The 25,250-nt window shown below is 55.2% G+C and overlaps 1 protein-coding gene across 3 annotated transcripts in view; it reads left to right on the top strand.

Annotated features, from left to right (window-relative positions):
• The window catches only part of TSPAN11 (tetraspanin 11), a 66,299-nt gene that overhangs the window by 32,075 nt on the left and 8,974 nt on the right, over nt 1-25,250 (top strand). For 2 of the 3 annotated variants that reach the window (XR_013998135.1, XM_081128058.1), the window contains exons 3-8: nt 5,776-5,967; nt 20,077-20,151; nt 20,944-21,048; nt 23,861-24,019; nt 24,387-24,473; nt 24,643-24,729. Coding sequence is in view for 2 of the 3 variants with exons in the window: in XM_081128058.1 (XP_080984184.1) it covers nt 5,776-5,967; nt 20,077-20,151; nt 20,944-21,048; nt 23,861-24,019; nt 24,387-24,473; nt 24,643-24,717 (693 nt within the window). In the remaining variant the exon portion in view is untranslated. The remainder of the gene's footprint in view (nt 1-5,775; nt 5,968-20,076; nt 20,152-20,943; nt 21,049-23,860; nt 24,020-24,386; nt 24,474-24,642; nt 24,730-25,250) is intronic. The other variant, XM_081128057.1, reaches the window with a different exon arrangement.

Below are 25,250 nucleotides of genomic sequence, written 5' to 3'. Positions count from 1 at the left end.
GCTCATTAATAAGGTGGAGAGCAAGCAGTCCCTGACACAAGCTCACCTGTGCTCCCCGGGAAGGGCGTTGGGGGTGGTTGGAGTGTGGTCCCCCACCCCCACCCCAGCCCTGTGAGCAGGGGGCTCGGCATACACCGAGGGGCTGCAGCCCTGGGCTCAGCTGACTCTGGATTCGGGAATGGGGAACCATTCTTTAGAAGTGACTCAGCCAGCCCCAGCAGACTGAGCCTTGCTCAGACCCTGTCTCCAGCCCTCTCCCTGAGCCCCCACCTCTTCCTAACAATGGGAATCACCTTGTGATTAGTCAGGGTCTTCTCAGCCAGTCACCTGCAAGCAGCATGGGGCAGAGACCACGTCAGGCTTGGGCCCCGCTACCGGCACTGCGCCTGGTCAGAGTAGGCGCGCCCAGGATGCCAGTTGGAAGAGAGAGAAGGAGAGTAGTGAAGCATTCGGCTGCATTAAGTACCCGTGGGTGCTACCCCAGGCCATTCCAAGGTCTTCCTAGGGCCCTGCAGAAAAGTCCATTCCCCTCTGAGATTCAGACTCCCCCTGAAATTAAAAATTGCCAGAAAACAAGGACAAGAATTAATAATGTTGCCCAGGGCTCGGCCTACAGAGGCCTCGCGGGCAGCACACTGTATTGTGTCCCGCGCCCTCCGCCCAAGTCCCACCCACCGAGTCCACCCCCACTGTTGTGGCTCCTGTGTGCCAGGCCATGTGTGGAGCTGGGGATTCTTTGGGGAGCAAGGTGTGGTTCCCACTCATGCTGAGAGCTACACTGAAGGCCCAGGAAACACCCCCCCCACCCCCCCACCCCGGGCCCAGAGAGCCAGAGGAAGAGGAAGGGCAGACAGAACAGTGTGAGAAAGGAGGGGCCTCAAGGGGAGATGAGAGAGCTGAGGCCCAGGGAAGCTCTGTAAGGGGCCCAAATTCACACAGCCAATAGGGGAGCTGGGGCTCGGGCACTGGCAACTGGCCTCTTCAGCACTGTACTTTATTACCTTAGTTATTGGGTACCTGCAATGTTTTCAGGAAAAGCAACTACTTAGTTCATAGTAACAAAAGCCCACATGTGGAGGAAGGGAAGAAGACGGAGCCAAAAATCAGGCTAAGGCTGGATATGTAAGGGCCTCGAGGCCCTTCCGGGCTTTGGGCTTAGTCTCTGGGTGCTGGGGAGGTCGAGGCGATTTGCCACCAGGAATGCCTGGTGGTTCAGCCACTGGGAGCACACCACCACAACAAGCTGGCCCCTGGGTTGAGCAGAGGCCAGGAGGCAAATACGGGGGGGGGGGGGGGGCACGGGGCAAAGCCAGGCAGTGAATGGCATGTCTCAATGGAGCTGGGTGGGATTGGCACTTGACTGTCCCTGCATGGAGAGAAGGGAGTCCATAGTGACCTGGGAGGATCTGGTGTGGGCCGGCAGTGGTGCTGTTAATGAGACTGCCCAGGGGAGGAGGAGCGTAGATGACAAGTGAGGTTCCAAATGGGTGAACACATATCCTGCCCAGAACCCTTCCCAGTCCAGCGTGGTGCTTGGCACCTAGGTGCCCAGCAGACACTTACAGAAGTGAGCCACACCACCCCCTGCGCCTACCCATGCAGTGGCTCCCCTCGTACTAAGGCAGAGACCTCTTCTTCCCAGGGGGATCCCACCTTCTGGGAGCCCCCACGGTCCTGGCTCCTGCTCCATCCCACTGGTCTTTCCCCCAGGTTCCAGCACAGAAACCCTTTGGTACCCTAACAAAGAAATACACTCTCCACCTGCTTTTTTCCAGTCTGTTGCCTGATGTCTATCAGGACCCAAGCATGTGTGACTACTAAGGCTAATCCTTCTCCCCACAGGACGTGAGCAACTTTGTGGCAATGTTTCTTTTCTATAAATGGGAGGTTCCTAAAATTACAGGACATGGGTGACCTGCCTGCCCCCTGGCCTGCCTGTGTCCTTGTTGGTAAAAAGGCCAACTTCACCCTCTGCAGGGTTTTCTGGCTAATTGACTACAGGCTCTGGTTTTGAAAATGTAGTTAATATTCCACAGAAAACCAACACAGTTTCTGTGAAGAGCCAAAAACTGTTGAAACAACTCTATGCAAATAGTTGTTGAAATAGCTCATTGGGGTCAGAGCTCTCCCCACCCCTCAGTCCTCCCCTCAGTTCTCCTTCCACTGCTCATTCTGCTGACCTAGGCAGTCTCCACATGGCTTGAGTGAAAGCGATGAGCCACTGGTTGTCCCCCTGATAAGTAATAGAGACATTTTACCCACGTGGCAGGGACCTCAGAGATCATCTTGTCCAGCACCGCCACTTTACAGAAGAAGAAACTAAGGTTTATAAAGGGGAAGTGTCTGGCAGACAGTCAGGTGATTAGTGAGGGGCACAGCCAGGGTAGCACCTGGGCCTCCTGGCTTCTACCCTCCCAAGACCCTCAGGTGCCCCACTCTGACATTTAGCAGGTTTTACTTTTCCTATCCAGAGGAAAGACTGTTCTCTAAAAAGCTGACCAAGTCCCAAGCAGGAGACCCCCTGGACTTAAACTCCTCTTGCTCCTGATGGCAAATCCCACTCGGTGTCCACCAGATGTGACAGCCCAGGTGAGGGGAGGGGGTCCCCAATGACTCATACTCACCTCCTGATTTCTTCTGTCCCTCCAGATACCCCTCAGACCCTCCCTTACCTCCAGGGGCCCTGCTGCCACCCTGGCTGACCTTTAGGCTCTGCCTGTTTGCAAGACTTCAGCCCTTTCTCTGACTGCAAGCCCTGTCCTAGTGGGATCAGTACTGCTCCTCTCCTGGGGCTGCATTTCTCAGAGCCCCCCCCCCCACTCCTTCCTGGGGAGCCATGGATTTTTTCCTGTCTTACATAATCTGATTTTCACCCCTTTGGACTGAAAATTCTGCTCCTCATTACCTCACCTTCTAACAAAGCAAACACCCTAACACAGATGGAACAGGATAGAGTTCAAATCCTGAACAAATGTCAAAGACACCTGTCCGCAGGCTAAGGGCCCAAAGCTTCCAGGAAGCAGTGTGGTCTATGAAATTCAGCACAGCACCACCTACTGGAAGAGAGGAGCAGGACACTTTGACCCTCTATTAAACATGACATCTACACAGTGGTTCTCAACTGGAACCGCATGGAAACAATAAAATATTCATGTCCCACTCCTAAAGATGTCACCTGGCTGGGATGTGGCTGAGGTTTTACAAAGCTTCCCAGGTAACTGTGCATCCAGGCTGAGAAACACTGCCTTAGAGCGACAATGCGGTACAGGATGGTTCCCTGCATGGGACAGATTGGGCTCCAGCCCCCAAACCTGAACTCTCACCATTTCTCTGGGCAAAGCATCCAAAGTATTTTTATCAGATTTTCAGTGGGTTCCATGTCCCCCAACCGGTTAAGTGTCCCCAGTCCAGTCCAAATGTGCCCCTGTAGGTAGTGTCAGATCCGGTGCTCAGCTATGGGGTTGACAAGCCTAATGGATAATGGGTAATGTGCAGGTTTCTATTAAGAGCCTACAGCAATTAAAAACTAGATCAACTCAGTGCGGTCACGTTGACTATTTCATGCTACTCAGAATCTCTTCCTGACACTGTCATGTGCCTTTGATTAATTAATAAAAAATGAGAAATGAATTATTACTTGATTAATGCACTGGGTTTGGTAGGCAAAAACCTTCAAAACACAAGATCCGTTGGAAAAAGTAATTAAAGGGGTCCTTGGTGATTATAGGTTGGGAACCACTGGTTTAATACAAGCCCTTTATTTGAGAGATGAGGACACTTAGGTCCAGATTGGTCATGGTACTATCTTTAGGTCACACAGTTAGTTACGCAAAGTTAGGACCCTTACCCTTAGGCATGCTGTAGGGGCAGAAATAAAATATACAGGACATTTTGCTGGAAACTCTCACTTAACATAATTCCATGGACCCAGACTCAGGAAGTTCCTCACTGGTCATGGGGGTTGTGAGGGCCAGAGAAGGTGTACACTCGCCAAGAATTTACAAGCCTATTGTAGTCCAGGATTTCATTCAAGCTGAGATAACATCAATTGTAAGATACATCATTGTTTTCTGTACCACTAAGAAAAAGTACTGCCAAGTGTAATTGTAAGATGCCATTAATCACAAGATGCATGTCAATTTTAGAGATGTAAAAACGTCAGGAAAAAAATGGAACCAAAATGTCTCACATTAGCCTCTCCCCTCCGTCCAGAGCCACACAGCTGTGTGTCTTCCACCTGGTTTTCTTACCTAATGGAGATGCTAAGGGGGATGAAATGGCACTTTGAAGAAAACAGATTATTTTAAAAGCACAAATGAGTAGTGGAGCAAGTGGAGCCCAATCTGTGGGATCCAAGGACAAAGTCCTGGATCAAACCTCAGAATCTCAATTCTGAAACTTCCCAGTGTTGTCATCTTGAGCATGTTATTCTTACTCTCTGCAAGCCTCAATTTCTTCATCAAAAGAAAGATAATATGTGCCCCCCATATCCTCACAGAACTATTGCAGAGCTCAGAAGATAAAATGGTAAGCTGAGTAATGTAGGTGCCTAGTGCATATTAATTGCTAAGAACTACCTTCTGTTTGCTCAGCTGATGCCTGTGACTCCTGAGAACAGAGCTGTTAGGTAACAGGGTGGGTCATGCAGAGTCATTTTGGGGATGATGGGAACACCGTGCAGGGACCAGCATATGTGGACTGAACCCAGTGGGGCTACTCTCACTTTGGCCACACTCAGGACCCCCGAGGGAGCAGTCTTCACCCACTGAGGAAGAAAACTCATCCCTAAATGTGGCAAGGAGACGGGGGCCAGACAGAAGTCTGCCTTCCCAGGAGCAGATGGCAGAAATGGTCAGAGGTCCCAGGGGTCTTGCTCCCACCCCAACCCTGGGCACACATCCTAATAGTCCCCATCTGGAACACACACTTCTGCTGAGCTTAACGGTCACAACAGGGGTTGCTCAGCCCCACTGCACAAAGCACCTAGCAAGGAGCCACCTCAGCTCTGTTTCCAGGTACCCTCCCTAAGGACACACCCTTGACCTGCAAATCAGCAGGGTCTTGTCCTTGCCCCCTTCTCAGGGCCTAAAGGGAATCAGACAATTAGCAAAGAAGAAAAATCTCCTGCTGGGCCTTCCCAGGTCCCAGAGAGACTCCAGCTGTGGAGTACAGATCCTTTCAACCCTGGAGGCCGCATCCTGAGCTCTTGTCCCTGCCCGGCGCCCCGTCCCGTTGCCTCTGACCAGAGGCAGGCAGGCCCTCGGGCACTTCGCCCTTCCTCTGTGAGCCTCCATTTCCTCGCCTGCAGAGGAGAGACGGAAGCCCCTGGTGCTTCCCCCACGGGCAAACAGAGGGATGAAATGGGGGGGGGGGGGTGACGTGCCCCCGGGGAATGTGGGCAAGAGCCAGGAGCACCCTGGGGGAGGAAGGGCACAGGGTGGCTGGGAATCCGCAGGCGAAGGGGCTCAAACGCAGGTCGTCCCACAGTTGCTGTCGTGCCCCTACCTCACGGGGACGGGAACTCACAGGTAACGTGGTGAGTAGCACAGACCTGGGAGTCACACCTGGTTTCAGAATCCGCCCCTGCAACCCGGGCGTGTGACCGCGGACCGGTCCCGGCCTCGGCAGCCTCGCGTTCCTCACCAAAGGCGGGGCCCGCCGTCCTCGCAGGCTCCCCGGAGGACGCTGAGATGAGGCGCCGGGGCGGCGGGGGCAGCGGGCGCTCGCTCAGGGGCGGCGGTGGCTCCCGGCCACCTGCTCTCACTCGGGCCGCAGGTGGGCGGCGCCGCGGGCCTGGCCGTGGGCGTGTGGACCCTGGTGGAGAAGAGCGGCTACCTCGGCGTCCTGGCCTCCAGCACCTTCGCCGCCTCCGCCTACATCCTCCTCTTCGCCGGCGCGCTCGTCATGGTCACCGGCTTCCTGGGCTTCGGCGCCATCCTCCGCGAGGACCGGGGCTGCCTCTCCACGGTGAGTGCCCCCCCCAGGGCTGTGCTGGGAGGAGGGAACCTGGGGGGCCTCGGGGAGCCAAGCGGGAGCCCCCACCGCCGGCCTGTGCCCCAGCCAGGCTCCTGCCCTGAGAACCCCGCCCATGGTGGTGGCCGCAGCCTGGGACGGGCCTTGCGCTGCCCGCGGGTGGGCGGCCCGCCTCAGGCTCGGGGTTCTTGGGAGCTAAGCCAAGGGGGCGGTCTCAGGCCTGCCAGGGCTGCTGTTGCCCCTCTCCCCGCCCCTCTTCCCTCCCCCCTCCCCCTCTCCCTCCTCCCCTCCCCTCCCCCTCTCCCCCTCCCCCTCTCCCTCCTCCCCTCCCCCTCTCCCTCCTCCCCTCCCCCTCTCCCTCCTCCCCTCCCCCTCCTCCCCCTCCCCCCTCCTTCTCCTCCCCCTTCTCTTCCTCTCTTCCTCCTCTCCCAGATTTTATCATGGTGATTTTCAAAGCTACTCAAAAATGAAAAGAATGTCATAGTGGAACTCCACGCCCCATCTCTCAGACTCAACAACACTCTTCTCAGAGCCATTCCTGTTTCATCTGTACCTGGCACCTCCCCAGCCCTGACATCCCAGGCATCTGGTCATCTGAAATAGTTCAGGGTGTACCTGAACTATTTTAGAAAACTTATGGGTCCTTTTTTTAGAAAACATAACAATACCATTATCACACCGAAAATCAGTGAACAGATGCCCTGCCGTGTGGCTCGATCGGTTGGGCCTTGTCCTCCACTCGGGGAGGTGCCAGTTCGATTCCAGGTCAAGGGTGCATGCTGGGTCGTGGCTGCCGGTCAGTGTTGTGCTCTCACATAGATGTTTCTCTCTCTCCCTCTCCTTCTCTCCCTCTCTCCCTTCCCCTCCCCCTTCCCCTCTCTCTAAAATCAACAAACTATTCTTTTAAAAAAAAAAAACAATTAACAGTCATTCCTTAATATCATGAAATAACTAGGTATTTTCAAATTTCCCCAATTGACCCATGAACTGTTTTCTGTTTTTTTTTTAAGTTTGTTTGAATCAGAATCTAAATTAGGTCCATCTATTAAAATCGGTCCATTTGTCTCCTAGGTCTCTCTTAGTCTCTAAGCTCTCCCATCAATCTCTCTCTCTTTTTTCTCCCTTGCTATTTATTTGCTGAAGGACCCAGGTCACATGTGCTATAGTTTCTCCCAGTCTGGCTTTTCCGATGACATCCCTGTGATGCTATTTAACATGTTCTCCTGGTATGAATCTAGAAGCTTGATTGGATTCATGTTGGATTGTTTGTACAAGAGTATTTCATGGGTGGTGTTATGGGCAGCACGGGCTCCTGGACAGGCTTCCTCAGCTTTCCTCACCTGGCTCAGGGTGTCAAGAGAGGAGGCAGGGTGACTGCGGGGGTCAGAGCCAGAGTCCAGTCAGGACTTGCCAGACCAACCCTCTAACTCCCGTGCACTTGCCGCCAGGACAGGCTCCCCCACCCTTAATCTCCTCCTGAGGGCCAAGACCAGCGCGGGCAGAGGAGACTACAGAGCATCAGCAGGGAAGGGCAGGGCCGGAACCAATCCAGGTCTCCACGAGAAATCAGGTTGAGCTGGAAGGAGTCAGGGGCGGGAAGAAGGATGTGCCCTCCCTACCCTGCTTCCCCGTGCCCACGGTCTCATGGAAGAGCCCCTCCCCTTGGCAGTCTCAAAGACCAGAAGGAAAATCTGAGGCGCTGTAACTGACAGTGCTCTGCTCCCTGAGCCGCCAATCATGGCCTCCCCTTCTTCACTCCCTTCTTACACGACCCATTGGCAAGACTTGTCCCACCATCTAGGCTGAGCCATTAAGAAAAGAGGAGTCAACAGTCATAGCCTGAGAGGCATGTGGTCTGAGGCCTGGGTCAGGGAACCAAGCCCTGTGCCCAGGGCTGTGCAGGGAAGAAGAGACTGAAGGAGGCCAGGGCCTCAGGCTTGCCTGCAGCTGGTGCACACCTCTCACCCCAGCTTCAGAGGGTCAGCCAACAGGGGGACCTTCTTATCCCCCTGGGCCTTGAGGCAGAGCTGGGGGCGCAGGGGCTGCAGGACAGGCAAGATACCTTCCTTCTTCTCAGAGCCACATCACCCACTGCCTGCATTTACTCCCATCTCACACAGAACTGAAGAATCCTCTGCTCCAACATCACTAACCAAACACATCAGAGAGGCACCAGCTCAAAAGTGAGGTCAGGGAAAAGTGCAAACGCGCACACACATGCACGCACACATGCATGCACACACGCGTGCCCACAGCCCCAGTCCAGGAGTGTGGAGACAGGGGCTAATAAACAGCAAACCGCGAAGCCTAGAGTCTTGTTCCCTTGCTTTCCCTGCACCCCTCTGAAAGACCCAGGGGCAGAACTGGCCCAAGGACAGAATACAGGTGCAGCAGCGGGTCCTGAGGAATCCCATATCCTGGCCCATCAGCCCCTGAATTACTGAGCACTTCATTGTGTAAACTGAGAAGGTGGCTGCAAGACCTTTCTTGGGCTAACACAAGCAGGACTTTTAAAACCCAGGCTCCCATTTAGAGGCAAGTGGTGTGCTTAAGGCAACTTAAACGTGTCTGTGCTTCCTGAAGGTTCCTTTCTGGTCTCATTGCATTTTTTTCAATGCCTGTCTTAACTTTCTTTTGAAATCTTTAATCAGCTAAAGGCTGAAGGAAACTCCAGAAGAGACGTGCAGTGAGTCTATCTCTGTGAGCTCTATTCAAAGTGGTCTCCCAAGAGGAGAGGGAAAGGTGAAAGACCAGGCATCTGTATGAGGTGCGTCCAACTTGGACTGGGGGAGGGAGGGACCTGGCATCAAAAGGTCCCAAGAACCACTGGGGGAGGGCCATCCAGTTCACACAGGCGCACATATGCCCGCCTGGGCCCTTCCTCCTGGCACATCTGCAGCCCCTCAAAGCCACTTTCCCGAGAAGGAAATGTTCATCAGGGACAGGAATAGCACATCCTGGCTGGTGCTTAAATGATGATCACTCGGCATCAGAAACCTGAAAGGGGAACGGGAATGGGGTTTAAATTATTCACACCAGCCCTTCTTTTTTTAGGGAAGGCTGCATGAGAAAGCCAGACAGTTCAGGCCGTCTAAGCCTGAGACTGATGACCAGGACAGATGCCACCCTGATCAAAAGAAAGGGATATTTTTAGAGTTTTGAACATGGGCCCTGAAACCAGTTATGTCTTAAGCCAGATGAAGATTATGATAGATGGCCCAGGCTAACCTGGGTCTTTGTCAGGAGCTCTTTTGTATTTATGGGATGGATTAAAAAGTAAGAAGTTCTAGAACCAATTTCTGAAAATGAGGGGCCTGCAAATTGCAACACTTCCATCAAAAACATGCAGACTTGGTTAACCAGGGCAATAGGTCCTGACTCAAGGACTAGGGCTTGGAAGCAGGTTGTAGTGTAGCTTCCCCAAAGTGCTCTGGGACCTCAGGGAGGTCAGTCGGCCACCCCTGGCCACCTTGACATCCCCATTTTTATATGGGGTGAGGTGTGAGGATAATGAGGAGGCACTTTAGGTCTTAGGGAACGAGTCACCATATTAGGTAAAGATCATAAAATGTGGCTGTAACTACATTTACATCACCATCACGATGACCAAGCTCTTTTGAGAAGGGACCTAAACAAATGGAGTGATTCATAGGGCCATTGCTCCCAGGGTCCCCACACCTCCTTAGCCACAGAGAGAGAGACTTGCCTGAGGTTGCAAGGCCAGGAGCTGGCAGGGCCCGGTCAACACCCAAGGCTTGCTCCATGGCCTTTCTTGCTTCCCCAGGCTGGCCTATGCCCCTCCTTCGGGGTGCCTCCCACACAGGGAACGGGACTGACCTTTCTTATGACTCAGGCAGGACCCATGGTTTGCCTGCCAGCTGGAAATTGAAGCACTGAGGTAAGGGTTGGAGGTCGGTGATCTAGCTGCCTGCCTCCAGATTCACTCAGCAGTGGAGAGCAAGCCTCAGGGCGCTGGCAGTGTGACAGAAATCAGCTGTTAGTGCGCCATGGAAAGTGTTTACACCTAGTTGGAGAAAAGTTCAACTCAGCTTATGTGGGACGGTATCAGCCATAGGGGGCTCCCTGTCTCCCCACTCCTAACCTGAGCCTTGAGCAAATCTCAGAGCAGGGCTGGACCAAGAGGGACAGAGTGTATGTGTCTATCTGTATCTGTATGTGTGTGTCTGTGTATCTCTGTCTGTGTGTCTGTGTCTGTGTGTCTGTGTCTGTGTGTGTCTATGTGTGTGTGTGTCTGTGTTGCAGGAAGGTGGGGGTGGCAGGTAAGCAGCATCTGTTTGCATCCCCAATCCAAGAGTTTACTTGGGGATCACTCACTGCCTTTCCGTCCTTCAGCTTCCTTTCCTTGGCGGATTCTGGGTTTAACCACATAACTGGAAAGAGACGAGCTACAGACCCTGTAACCTAAGGAAGCACAGTGATCAGTACCCTGATAACTGAGCCTCTTGAGAGAGGGGAGCTTCAGAATAGATGATCTAAACAGCAGGTGGTCCTTCAACCAATTATGGGGAAGCCCATGGGTCCCTGCAGATGTTTTTCCTTCCCAGTGACATTTCACTCCTGTTGATGTTAAGATGAACCTTATTGCACAAGCACCCCCCAAGGATGGCCTGGCAGTGGGCTGGCAGGGAGGAAATTGATCTGGGTGGAAAATCTCCACATAGGTCCTGTGGAGGTTGTTGAGGGTGGTCGGTATTACCTCTCTGCTCTCACGGGCTGATGGGATAAAAGGGCATGTGGAGGCAAGTCACTCATTTAAAGATTCACTGTGTACCCCACTTTGCTTGGTACTCCCTACCAGGGAGCTGAAGCTGACTGCACTCCCTGCCAAGAGCCATGGGCAGAAGAGAGGGCAGGACCCACTCAGAGCCGCACATCCCCCCACACCTGTGGGACCAGGGCCGGAGTGGTGGCTGGGTAGCTGTCTGGACATGCTCCTCTCGTGCCAGGTCCTGGTACTGGCTCTGGGAAGCTGTGCCTCTATCTGACTCTCAGTGCCCTGCCCCATCAAACCATACATCACACTGTTTTAGAGGAGCTTAGAATCAATAAGAAAATGAGACCCGGAGATAGAGAGATGACCGTCAAAGGTCATCTTTAGTACTAATGCTGCTGGCTGGGGTGTGTGGCTCTATCCCTGCAGCAGAAGCCTTAGCAACCCTTCAGCTCTGGTTATGCAAGGACAAGCTTGCACACCTCACTGAACTGCCTCACGAAACTCATTGCATGGTGGAGAGCAGAGAATATGGCATCTTTTTTTTCTTCTTTTTTTTTTAATATATCTTTATTGATTTCAGAGAGAGGAAAGGAGAGGGAGAGAGAGAGAAACATCAATGATGAGAGAGTCATTGATCGAGCCCACAACCTGGGCATGTGCCCTGACCGGGAATCGAACCCCGATCGCCTGGATCCCAGGTCGATGCTCAACCGCTGAGCCATGCCCGGCCGGGCAAGAGAATATGGCATCTTGATGACAGGCTGTCCTGAGGAGGGAAGGAGGCCTTCCCGCCAAACAGATAAGAGGATCAGCAAGTAAGGAAAGGGGGAGAAGCAGGGGTGTTCCTCCAGGTGTCCCCTTTGGAAAGTAGGAGGCCAGGCGAGAAGAGGCTTGGTCCTGACACTGCACAGACAGATGGAGCAGCAGCACCAACGCATTCTTCCCATCTAAGCCCCACATTTTGAGTAGAATGCCTAGAGAGGGTGAGTGATTCACCCAGGGTCACACAGCATCTTCAAAGAAGAAAGCTGGCCCTGGGCTCCCAAGCCAGAGCACCTGTGTGACGTCACTCTTTTCTCTGAGCAGCACCATCCTGGATTCAAGATCCACCTTTCTCGGCTGCAGGGGATGTACCTGATCACTGCCCACCTGAGGCAGCAAATTTTCCATACACAGCAATTTTCACAGCCAGTTAATTTCCACCACCTCCTCCTCTCTGATTTTTGGCAACTCATACACCACGTTCCATTGATGAGGCTGCCTAATTCATCAACCTCCACAAGATTTCCAACACATTTCCAAAACTCCCTGCCCTGCTGGGCACAAGACGGGGTGAGAAGGGGAGGAAGCACAAAAGAGACTAAAACCTGGTTCTTGGCTTGGAGTCTAGAGAGGAAGACAAAACGCCTATATTAAAAGACAAAGGACCATGTGGAGGTTAAATTCCTGTTTGAATTTGATCAGAGCTCTTACCTCTCTGAGCCCTAGGACTTTTCCTAACCTCTAGGCGAGGTAGGAATTTCCCCTGCTCAGCCTTCCCATTCCCCCTGTAGCCAACTCTATTACCATCATCACTCCCGTCCTGGCATCCCTGCCACAGTTGTTTGTCCTGCCCTGGCCCATGCTCATCCCTTCTGTTCCAGGCATGTGCCCAGGTGGCTGCAGGCTGCACCACGTCTGTCCACAGCCTGTGAGAAGAGAGCCAGCAGGAACCTCTAGGCTCTTCCAGGGGGGCTAGTAGGAGGCAGCAATTCGTTACTTGCCCTACGGCCAAATCCACTGGGCAGCAGCATCCTCCGAGTTCCCTGGGCTGTGTGCCCTCAGGGAAGTCTGGTAGTCGTCCCTCAGCCAGCTGGCCAGGCCCTGCTGTCCACTGGAACCTGCTGTCTCAGCCCAGTCAGTCTGGACTCAGCTGTCCCGGCATGATATCCAGTGGACGCCTGTCTCTGGCTTATAGTTCTGAAACTGTGTTCTCCTCCTGAGAACCCCCACAGTGTGATCTTTGCTCCCCTCAACCTTTTGGCTGGGACTTTGGGTGGCCTTGGCTGCCTTCTGTTGATTCTCTTGAATATCTCCTGCCTCCCCGGGCCTGGTTGCGCCTCCCCTGCCCTCTTCCAACTGCCCCACTCAGTCTCCCAGCTTTCCTCGCCCCAGCCCTGGCCCTCTTCTCTGCTCCTGACCCCTTGGGCCAGAGCTGGATATTAGCATCAGCCATCAGCCAGAGCACACCCCAGAGTCCTCCTGGAGAACAGCCCCAGGTGTGGTGGCTGAGTCCCAGCATTCAGCAGGCTGTGGCTGCAGGGCCCAGGCTGTGAGCTCTGGGCTGGGGCCAGGAGGGATGGAGGTCACCTTCATCCTTCCAACAGTGACATCTTGTTGCAGGAATGGCTTGAGGCTCCCAAATCCACATCCTCTCTTTTCTGCACAAGCAGGCCAGGCAGCTGCACCTCTGAGCCCTGACTGCCTCCAGCCCATGGTTAATGGCCAGAAAATAATGCACCCTGAGGTCATTGCCGCTTAAACAGCTGGCTCCATCTTTTCCCATTTGGCCTTGGCTGTTCTGAGCTCCCTGCTCTCCCTCAGCTCACGCTGTAATCTTCTCACGCACAGCAGAGCAGGGAGCCTCAGGCTGGCCCTTCTCCCTGCCACTTGACCTTGGCAACATCTCTGTTCTCTCTGCCTGTTGCCTCGCTGCCCTGAGAACACGCTGGTGCTCCTCCTCCCGTCCCTGGACACTCTGCCTCCATTTTCTGAGCGTAGCTTGGTTTCCATCTATAGTTGTGCAGAATGGTGGAGACAGAGGAGCAAAGCTTCGGTGAAGCTCCCTTCTTCGTGGCAGAATCAGTCCAATGGAGAAATTCCAGAAGCCCAGTTGTATAAAGTTCTTAAAACCTACCTCAAGGATGGCTCCAGCTGATGCTGAGCTGCCTTGTCTTATAGCACCAGTGACAGAAGCCATACCTGGACCTTAGCTCATCCCATGCATCGGAGGTTCCTCAGCCCCTCTGAAGACTCAATTTATCATTAGTCACCATAATGTCACAGTGAGAAACATCACTGCATATTTCCTGCAGAGCCTCTCATTAAGGAAAGTGTTGGTTTGATTCAGAAAGTACTGTGCTGGCCCAGCTTTATTTTGGATCTATATATAGTTTTAGGAAATATCCAACTTCTAGTTCAAACTGTTCCATTAAAGAATTAAAGGAAAAAACTTTTTGTAAATGGTACAGGAGGGAGGTGACTGGGGCCCATTTCGTGCTTACCAAACGGTTCCTTCTGTTTGGGGTCCAGTTGGGCACATATTGAAATAGCATCGTTCTTATTGAGGGCTCTGGGGCAGAAGCTGTAAGAGCTTTCTTTGGAATTCTCATTCTGCTTTCCGAACGGCCAAGACTCAGGTGGCCACTTCTGGAAGGACTGGAGGCAGCCCTGAGAGCAGGGGTAGGCCCGGCGCAAAAACCTGAGTGGGCTGGAGGCCAGGGAGGAGTTGGGGTGGAAGGGTTAGGCTCACGCCCATGCACAGGGCCTGTGAAGACAGAACAAGATGCAGGTCAGAGCAGGAGGGCAAACAAGGGTCAGAGTGTACATAGTCCCGGGAGCGGGACCGGTGTGAGGCCCGCGGGTCAGATCGGGCTCAGGAGGATGTCGGCAGTGAGGTCAAGGTCAGGAACTTCTAGCTCAGGGAGGGCCCTGTGGGCCTTGCCCGAGCTGAGGCTGATGGCTGATAGCTGTGAAACACAGACGTGGTCGGGCAACAAGCCCCAGGCAGGCTGCACAGGGAGAGCGGGGGCCTCACTGTGCTCAGGCACCGTGCGCAGCGGGGAGTGTGGCCCAGCCCAGCGTGTGCAGATAGTGACTAGGCTCTGAGATAAGTTAGGCTGGGCTGAGTAAGGCGAAGGGGAGAGGGGGCCGGCATAGGCGTTGGAACCCGTGCTGTGCCACTGCTGTGCTATTGCTAGCAGGTGGTGGAGGGGACTTGGGGGGACCTGGTGGAACAGGGCAGCCTGGCAGGGCCGGGAGGAATGGGGACTGAGAGATCCTCACGTGTTAGGGTTAGGGGTTTCCTGGATGTCCCCTTGGTCTCTCCATCACAACTTTCTCACACCTTTCCTGACACCTGTATCCACCTGAACCTGCTGGCTCCACCCTAAGGAGCTCCAGGAGCTCACCCCCACCCACCAGCTGTTAGGAGACGCCAGCACACCGCAGGGAGGCACACAGGCTCTGCAGCCAGAATCGTTGTGTTCAGTCCTGACTCGAACATGTTCTTGCCAATCGCGTTTGGACAGGCTCCTCCAGCTCTCCATGCACACGCGCTCACGGACTCAGTGGGGCTGCTGCTGCCCTCCCCGGTGGTGTGCTGAGTGGTGCTCTGCTCCCATCTGAGGGGCTGCAGCAGGCATGGGAAGTGCTCACAGAGGGGCTGGCACCTGGGGAGAGCTGGTACGTGCTGGCATTGCTCTCATGGGGGCCACCCAGGTGATAATACGCTGATTCCTCCATGGAAGGATTGTTATTATTATTTGGGGGTGTGTAAAGGATGCCTCTCCACTGCTCCCACTGTAGGAAAACAGCATTTCCTCTGCTCCTCGGCTCGGTTTTGAGAAACGAGGCCAGCAACCTGAGCTGGGTTATCACCTCCAAACCTAGGCCATAGGCTGGGAGATGGATTCTCAAGAGAGCAGAAGGCTCGTTGGAGGAGCAGGGCCCTGCCTGGCATGGTCAGCGGGGAGAAGCAGGATGGCCTGGGGCCAGTAAATACTGACTGCTCGAAATACTACACAGGGTATCAGAACTTTTTACTGACTTTTGTTTAATAATTCAAAATCAACACCAAACTTAAAGGCAAAGGAGAACTCCAGCACCTTTAGGCCTCCTAGTCAATCTGTCAGATACCCTTTATGGCAGCTTGTCCCACTGCCCAGATCATTAGGGACAGCGGGAGGGACCTACAGCTGCTTCAGACAACACACTGTCCCCAGGGAAGCACCCAGAGCTCTTGGATGTCCCTGGACTGGTGGCATTCTCTCTGCCTCACTGGCCCTTGTGTAGGTGAGGGTGCCGCAAAGGTTCCACCCCTCGGGGGGGAAGGTACAGAGTAAAACCCCTCATCTACTTCTGTGTTGAGTTCAGGCTTCTCAGGGCCTGGATAACCTTCCTTAGATCTTTTCTGTGCCTCCCATAGTGCGTAGGGACACATGCAAATCGAGTTCCAGCATCCGCCTTAGACCCTGAGAGCTCCTGGGGGGGCTGCCCTGTGCACTGTGGGGTATCAGTGGCATCCCGGCCCCACCCACCAGATGCCAGTAGCACTACTTCTGCCAGTTGTGACAACAACATAAAAGTCTCCAGACATTGGTTTACATTAAAGTAACAATCCTGTGCTACCCACAGACCAGGAAAGATTAGGCTCCTGCCCCCAAGCACTGGCCTGCTCCGGCCAGTCCCCGCTGTGTCACAGGGTGCTCTGTGAGATGTGCGCACATCTGAAAGCAGGCATGTCCACCGTGCATGCGGCTGGACCTGGAGCTGCACAGTGGCCCCTGTTTCCCAGAAGCTCACAGTCATTCTGGGGTGACCAAGGGGTGACACTTGAAGCAGTAGCCACCTCTACAGAGCAGTGACTAATGTTATGTGGCTCATCCAGCCAAGGCTGACGAGGAACTGTCCCGTGAGGAACAGCATGCAGGCAGTTGGAGGACACAGGTGGATCCAAGTCTAGCCGAGGAGCGAAGGAGCAAAGCAGGAGGTCCTCGCCGAGGCAGGCGAAGCCCTCGTGGGGCGGGAGGTGCAGGCCATGACTGAGCTGCATACTGAGGGACAGGGAGGGACTGTGCAGGAACAAAAGGAATGCTCGCGCGCAGATCTGCAGGCCAGCCGTGCCCTAGGACCCTGTGATGACTTGGCTGGACGGAGGAAGCCAGGGAAGACCAGTGAAGTGAAGGGCAGAGACGCAGAGGTGGGGCATTTGTTAGCGCTCATGGCCTCACCAGGCAGGAGCCTCATCAGCCTGCCCCACTGCCAGGCTCTGTCCGGAGGCAGGGATGCCAGGACCCTCAGTGCAAGATTCCAGGAAGCAGAACCTGCTTCTCAGGGACTGTCGCCAGGAGGTGTGATTCAGGGCCTCCCCTGCCAGGTGAGTCACACACCTGCTGAAGCTGCTGCCTGGAGCCAACGCCTGTGCTCACTGAGCACCCAGCAGGTCCAATCCCTGGCACCCACCCTTAGTCCCCCCAGAGCCCCAACCTGGCCCTGGTTTATCCCCAAGGGCATCTTTACAGCTGGAGCTCTGGGCAGGAGGGGTGCTCATCCATTAAATGCTGGCCGTTGAATCCTGGACATGGTTCAGTCTCTCCGCCTCCTCAGCACACGCCGCCCCCCGGGCTTCAGTAGCAACCGTGGCAATGACTTCCTAGAGAGCAGCACAACACGACCTCCCCAGGGCCGCCATCCATGTGCGACACTCACCCAACAGCAGTGACAGAGAGAGAAGCCTCTCCGCCCCCAGCAGAAGGAAGGTAGCAAGATGCTGCCCTCCAAGCTGGCAGTGGCCCCGTCGTCTCTTCCTCCCACACCACAGAGGACACGCGGGGTGCACCAGAAAGCTTGGGGAGCAACTGGCAGCCGCTGCCCAAACGTTCCTGTGGCAGGATGAGCGCTGGCCTCCCCCAGAGCAGGGGGAGGGGATAAATGTGGAGCCAGCAGGAAGGTGCGCCCATGGCCGAGAGGAGCTGTGGGTCAGGCACATCCCCAAGGCCCTGCAGTGCATGCACCGGGGGGGTGGGTGTCAGCGCAGCCACGCTCTCTCCAGTGGGCTGGGCAGCTCTCAGGAGGGCAACCAGCTGGCACGCTCTCTCCAGTGGGCTGGCAGCTCTCAGGAGGGCAACCAGCTGGCCTGGGTGACTGCCTGCCACTGGCTGACAAGTGCGGCTCACCTCATGCTCTCGCCATGAGCTCTGGGAGCAGGAAGCAGGTCAGATCGCTATGAAGCATAACTCCCCTCCCGTCGGGTCCTCCTGGGGCAGGCAGGGCAGGATTCAGCCACCCACTGGCTCAGCTGCACAGGCAGGGCCACCGCCTATGGCCCTGGAGGTTGCGTCTTATACAGGGAACCGGGGAGGCTGAAATCTAGCTCCCCCAACTCACTGAGTCACATTCTTCTCGTTGGAGCACATTCTCATTCACACCAAAGTGCCAGAGGTCACCCACCCGTCCAGAGCCAGCAAGTGGAAGAGCCTGGACTCAAGCCAAGTCAGCTGACATGCCACCACCGTGCTTCAGGTTTTCAGGGCCTGTATCAGACACCCAGGCTCTTCAAGCAGAGAGGTCCCAGCCACATTCAGCACCTTCTGAGAACCCGGGCACACACAGCCCCCTTTATCCAAACCCAGCCCCCTTTACCCAAACCCCTTCCCATGGCAGGAAGAATCCATGGGGCCCAAGGAACCTGCCTCTACCTTCCCCACTTTGAGACCTCATCTTGGGGCCAGGAGCTTGGAACACCCTCTGCAGATACCCGAGCCTCTGTCCAGAGCCTGCACAGGGCTCCTGAGGCTGGTGTGCCCTCCCCCCCAGCCCGACACACACACTCCACCACACCCAGCCTCCTCCACACCCTCACCAAGTGGGGAACCTCGGGGCCTGGGCGTGGGGAGGGCGGACAGAACTGCGACGTGCAGTCCAGGGGCCTTTCCTGGCGCAGCACAGAGCCTGGGGCAGGAAAAGAGGGGGGCCAAGAACCTCCATTTGTCCTCTTGCTTGGGGTCCCACAGTGATGGGGATAGGGACAGGCCTGGCACCATTACTGAGAGACTGAAGGTTTCCCTCTCGCTTGGTGGCAGCAGCTCCGGTGCTGGGAGATGATGGCTCCCAGCCATCATCAATAAAACGCCTGAGGGAGAAGCAGGTGGTTCACGTAACTCAAAAGGAAGCCTTGCTCTAGAGTCAAAGTTCTTTCTCTGTGAAAAGCCCGCTCCCCTGTGTTGCTTCAATCCTGCCCTTGCTAAGCCCCCTGCTGGACCCTGGGAGCCAGTGGGCAAGGCCTACAGGCCAGGCCCATGGACTGGCATTGCCTCTGCGATGGCCAGACAGCCCCTGCCCTCCTGCTGTCCCCACTAGTCAACCCTGGGGAGCCCCTGCCAGCTGTCTCCTACTTGCCCTCATGCCCTTCTGGCCACATTCTTGCCACACTTGATGGACCCTGGCGTTGCAGAGCTCACCTGCAGGCTGGCCCTTCCCGGCAGACAGCCCAGTGACCCAGGGACCGTGGGCTGCTGCCCTCATGTGGCCAGGCAGAAGGGCAGTGCCTGGAGCGGGGAGGAGGTGGCACCAGCCAGAGCTCAGGAGAAGGGGCTGTGCTTGCACAGAAGGGACAGTTTCAGGCAACCGTGTTCCCCTCTTCCTCTCGTTCCTCCGTACCCCCCTTATTTCCCTCTTCCCTCCCTGTAGCCTGCACCATCTCCCTCACCCTGCCCCCTCCCAGTCACGTGTGTCTGACGCGCATTTCTGACCGGTTGTCTCCTTCAAGAACACACCAGGATCCAGCATTGTCCCGAGCCCCCCTCATTGTAAAACCAGGTGGGAGTGGGAGCAGGATGCGGCCTGTCACAGCTGAGAACATGGCCAGGAAACCAGCCAGCAGCGTCAGCAGGGCTGTGAAGCATGCAGAGCGGCCCGAGCCTGGAGCAGGCTAGACAGTGGTGAGGGAATTGAGAACCCCCTGCAGTGCCCTTCCTGGGGTCTCTGCCTGTGCTTTTCCAGAGCCTTGGTTGCTGTGGCCCCTACACTCCAGCCATATCCCTGAACTCAAATACCCCATGCTTCTGCACTCTCCGGGTTTCACACATGCTCTTCCCTCTGCCTGGCATACACTTCTTCACCTGGCAAATGCCCACTCATCCTTAGAGATGCCTCTCAGGTGTCACCTCCTCCAAGAAGCCTTCTTTGACTGCCTGCCCCCACCAGGAACCACCCATAGTTTCTAGGCATTGCTCCATAGTAGCATTTAGAATACATCGTTATGATTATTTATTTATCTGTCCCCCTACCACCAATAACTTTGAGGGCAATAACCATCTTACTTATGAAACCTGCATATAGTAGGTATTTAATAAGTATTGGATGGATGGATGGATGGATGGATTAACTGGTTGACAGCAGATTGGTGAGTGGAGAACTCCATGCCAGCAGCCAGCAGAGGTGGGCATGCCCAGGGCTGCTGGGAAAAGGAAGATGACCTGGTGGTGGGGTCCCTGACAGGTAGACCCTTCCTGCTCAGTGCTTTAGGAAAACATTTTCATAGAAGTCCTGAAGTGCCATTGGCCTCCCCAGGCCCGATCCCCGTAGTGACCATCTCTCCTTGCTCCTAGTATTTCTGCCTATTGCTGGTGATCTTCCTCGTGGAGCTGGTGGCGGGGGTCCTGGCCCACGTGTACTACCAGAGGGTGAGTGCAAGTTCTTCCTCTACGTTCCCTATCAGCACCCCAGGAGGCAACGGCATGGGGGAGGGGTGCAGCGTGACAGGGAAACTGAGACAGCAGCACATAGGGCCATCCTGCTCCCCAGACCCCAGCATCCCTCGGCACATCTGGGTCCTGCTTTTTGTCCCAGCTCCAGTAGTTCTCTCATCCATCTGTCCATGCAGATGTCTTCGACATGGGAGCCAGGAGGGGAAGCTTCCTTGAGAAGGGGGTGGTTTTCTCCTCTTCTTAGGAGAAGTGGGGCATGAATCCGGCCGTTGGACATCCAAGGAGAAAGGCGTGGGCCAGGGTTACGTGCTGACTATGAAGATAGCACCAGGCTTCACCTGCCTGCGTAGACAAGGAAGGGGCCAGTCAGGTCCACTCCCATTGGGTGCCCTCTGAACCAGGGGTTCAGCGTCACGACCAGGCTGATATTCAGCTGGTAGGGACAGTTGACCATGCTGGTTATTTCAAGCCAGCACCTATAGGACTGATGGGTGTCCACAGGATAATGATTGTAAATATTTTGAACATCATCTCATAAAATATCATCTCACCTCCCCCAGCCTGGCTCTCAGCTCTGCCCACAACACCTCTGCCCTTGTCTTCTGTGTGCTGAGGGTCCCGTGACACTCTCTGGGAAACCACCACATAGTACCATTGGGAGTACCCAGGGTTCTAGAGTTAGCTGGGGTGGTTAGGAGCTGGCCTGGAGACCAGGATGAGAGGGGGGGTGGGGGCTCTGCTAATCCACCTCCCCTTTCCACCCTCCAGCTGAGTGATGAACTGAAGCAGCACTTGGCCCAAACTCTGTCTGAGAACTATGGGCAGCCTGGAGCCACGGAGATCACCACCTCGGTAGACCGGCTACAGCAGGACGTAAGCCTCCCTTGGGCTTGAAGGCCACACAGACATGGGTCCAATCTTGACTCCGTCTCTTCTGTCTGTGTGGCCCTGGGCAAGTCACTTACCTTCTGTTGACTTCAGTAGCTCATAGGGCGTGAGCATTAAGTGTGTACGTATGTAGAAGCCTCACCACCGTGAAAAGGGCTCTGAGTCCTGACCTTTCCTTCTCCTCCTTTGCCCTCCCCTCCACCTGGCTCCGGGGACTTACCTCTGAACCCCACCCTGCCGCCTTCCCTCTGGCTGTCCCAGGAGAGCTCCACCTCCCGGCTCCTTCCACTGTTGGGCTACCTGCTCTCCCTGGGGAAGAGAGGTGAGGACAGCTGAGGCCCCATAAGAGTGACAGGCAGAGGTATTTCGGTTAAGCCACTGCAAGAACTTTCAAGATGTGCACCGTCTGGCAGAACACTGGGACTTTCCAAGAAGAGTCTCCACAATCTGTCCTGAAGGCCCACGGTCGTGCCAGAGGGAGGGGAGGGACAAACAGGCCTCAGACCTGTGTGGTCCCAAACGGTGGCTACTAGCCACATGTGGCTATTTAAATGTAACATGAAAGTGAGTTCCTTGTTCACTAGCCTCACTTCCAGTTCCCCACGGCTGACCTGGCCCGTGGCCTCCCAGTTGGACAGCACAGCTAGAGGCATTCCTGTCATCAGAGAAGTTCCTATTAGACAGCTGGACTCCAGGGTCTGGTGGTTCTGGTCTGAGCATTTGAGGCAGCTCCGCCTGCCCACTCTGCCACCCTACCCACACTCTTTGGTCTCTGCTCTGTCCTGTAACTACAGACCCAGCCTGAGACCTTGACCTTTTTGCAGGAACAAAGGCAACGAGAGGAAGTAGAGGGTGGCTGGCTCTGAGCTCTAGGGGCACCTTAGTTCAGCTGGGAGGCACCTTCTCCATCTCCCTGAGACACACAGCTCCGGGTCAGCTCCACATGAAGGGGTCTCTTGTCCTCTCAACTAGTGGCCAATGTCACCCATGTACACACAGGTGCACCCACACCTGTATGCTTAGCCCGCTCCCTGCTGGTCAGCCCATCTAAAGTTCAGTCCATGTTTGCTGGGCCTCCCACATGAGTAACTGTGCCCAAATATCTGCCCTCCGGGCAACAGGTGACATGCAGTCAGTGCTAGGTGGGGGGGACCCTCAGAGTGGAGGGAATGGTTGGGGAGGTCACCTGGAGGGACCAAGAAGGAGGGCCTGGGTTTGCCCAGGTGGAAGGGCATAGCTGGGCGCGAGCATGGTGCCACTGCCGGAGTCCTCTGTGGGTGGGCATGGGGACATGGGTCCTCTCACTGGCAAGGAGCAGTTAAAACCCAAGGTCCATGACGGACCGTGGGCCCAGGCCCGAATGTTAGGCACAAGGAAACTGAGCCCCAAGAAGGCAGTGACTGCAAGCCTCACCTCGAATATTTGAATGACACCGCCTACCTTTATTCATGCAGTTGTGACAAAGATTCATGCAGAAGATGTCTCTCCCTGACTGCTGACCCTGGGCAGGACTCTCTGCTAAGGGCTGTCTGTGAACCGCCTCATAGTCCTCACAGCAGCCGGTGTGAGGCACTCTGTTATCTCCACTTTACAAATGGTGAAAGTGAAGCCCAGAAAGGCAAAATTACCTGTCCAGATGACATGCACACGCAGACATACAGATGCACAGGACTCCTGGCACAGGCCCTGCTCTTCCAGGCTCTGTCCATGTGCTCTTCCTTCTGCTGACTCCTGGGACGTCTCCTCGTCCTTGGACCTGTCCCATGAGCAGAGCCATTGGTTGCTTCCTCCTCTGCCACACACAAGCCCCTGTTGTCTCTCCTACTAGTGGACAGGCAGTGATAAGCTTTGATAAACTCATGTTTCAGCCCAGTGCTGAGCTTCACTCCTGGCACACAGTAGGTGCTTAACAAACACTTGTTGAATAGACTAAATGCACCTCCCACCCCACCTGCACCTCTCACTCCAGAGACCACCTCACACAGCCCTGTCCTGTGGCCAAGGTAGGGACTGTCTGTATGTCTCAGTCCCCAAACCAGAAGGGCAAGAAATAACCAATCTCCTGTTTTATAATCACTTTAGACCTGGGTTGGCAAGTCCCTGCCCTGGGGTGGTGCAGCAAGACGCAGGGCCCAAGTCAACACTCACACCCTTCCCCTCTGGTCACTGCTGAGCTGCCTGCCCCGTAGCCTCTGGGATACCTTTTGTGTTCCTGCAGGGCTGGGGGCTCTGAGGTTTCAAGGCCTGAATGGGGCCCTGGGAACCTCTGGCAAGGCTGGGTCCCTGTCCCTGGGGTTCTGCCTCCCTGGATGACCAGAAAACCATCTCTTATGGTTATGGCCCTACCCTCGGCTCCACCCCCAAAGCACACAGCCCCACACTCTTGGGACCCACTTGCATCTACCTCGAGGCCCATCTTCTCACACACACTCCCTGCCCCAAGGCACCAGCATAGTCTCTTTAAATGTCTGGGTGTTTAATTGGAGAGTCTACCTTGAATCAGTAGTGATTTGTTCTGTTGAACTAAGTTAGGCTTTATGCTGAGCTCAAAAGCAATTGTCCATTGGAGGGTAATCCGCTAAGCATTATCAGTCATTAATACCATCCTTCAGGTGACCTGCAGGCAAATTCTGCCTGAAATGAGACCAACCCCTGCTCCAAACCAGGGAAGGGAAGAATCCTAGCGAGAGCAAAACGGGCTGGTTACTATTGAATAACGGTACTGCTCCCTGGAGCCACGCTGCTGGAGGAGCCTGCCCCATGCATGCTCCTCACCCCCAGTCTCTGTCTCTCTCAGTTCAAGTGCTGCGGAAGCAACAGCTCTGCAGACTGGCGGCACAGCGCCTACATCCTGTCTCGGGAGGCCGAGGGCCGCCTGGTGCCCGACAGCTGCTGCAAGACGGTGGTGGTGCGCTGCGGCCAGAGGGCCCACCCCTCCAACATCTACAAGGTGGAGGTGAGCAACCTAGCTCCAGCTGGCGCATGCAGAGGGCCCAGCTGGCCATCCAGGTGCCCCGAAAGGCAGGCTCAGGGCAGACAGGGGGAGCAGAGCCCACTTATTTATTGGCCAGAAAGCAACCGTGCTGGGCCTTCAAAAATCTGCACAAAGCCACAGGGACAAGCACCTGCTACTGAGAGATTCCAGGACACCATGGCCTGCCCTAGGTCACCCAAAGAGCCTGTGGGCCATTGAAAGGCTGGGCCAGGCCCTTTAAGTCTCCAGCCTTCCCTCAGTCAGTTGGATGCAGCACCCCAGCCAGCCCTTCTCTCCCCATCCTCGCCCACTTCTGGGTCAAGATGTGTGATCTGTTGTTACCTTACAGGGAGGCTGCATCACCAAACTGGAACAGTTCCTGGCCAACCACCTGCTGCTCATGGGGGCGGTGGGCATCGGGGTGGCCTGCCTGCAGGTGAGTGAGTAGGAGATGAGGAGAGGGGCTGTCTAGCAGAGTCTGAACCCCTGTTCCGTGGGCTGTGATCTCAAACCACTGACCCTTTGCACACCCACATTCTGCTTTGCCCTCCTCTTCCCTTCCCTTTGCAGCCAAAGATGAGTCACATGGTTACTCTCTTTCTCAGAGACATGAAGGAAAATGCCTGGGGCCGGGGGTCCCACTTGAACTTGTAAGGAACAGAGACCTGAGAGGAGTGTGAGTGTGGGCTCAGGTATGTGCATGCACCCCTGTGTGTGCACGTGCGGGTGTGTGTGCAGCCTGCTGTGTATGTGTGGGGCCCTGGGTGTGTCCGCATGCATCATGGTGGGGATTGGATGCACGTATATGTGTTTAGGTGTGCTTGTGCATGTGTGTATGTATGTGCACACACCTATGGATATGTGCTCCCCTGTGTGCACCCAGCTCTGCTCTGAGCATGAGCCACTCCCTTTGCTCTGGTTCACCACTCCGCCCCTCCCCCAGCCACCATCCAGGAAGCTAGTGTCACTCTCATGGGTCACTCTAGTCCCAGGTCAAGAGGAGAGGAGTCAGGAAGGGCACCCCCAGGGGCAGGGGCAGATACAGGGAGCAAGGGCCCTGCATGCCCACCTCGCCTGACACTCCTGCTGCAGCCCAGCAGGTTCTAGAGGGAGCTCAGTCCCATTCCACCCTTCCCACTCCCGGTACTCTAAGCACCATCAAGGGAAGAGGTGAGAGCAGTGGCTCCCCGTCAGAGGACCTGGGTCCCACCCT

This window comes from Miniopterus schreibersii (assembly GCF_964146895.1).
Source record: "Miniopterus schreibersii genome assembly, chromosome: 2".
NCBI lineage: Eukaryota > Metazoa > Chordata > Mammalia > Chiroptera > Miniopteridae > Miniopterus > Miniopterus schreibersii.
This window is presented reverse-complemented; position numbering and strand designations above follow the sequence as displayed.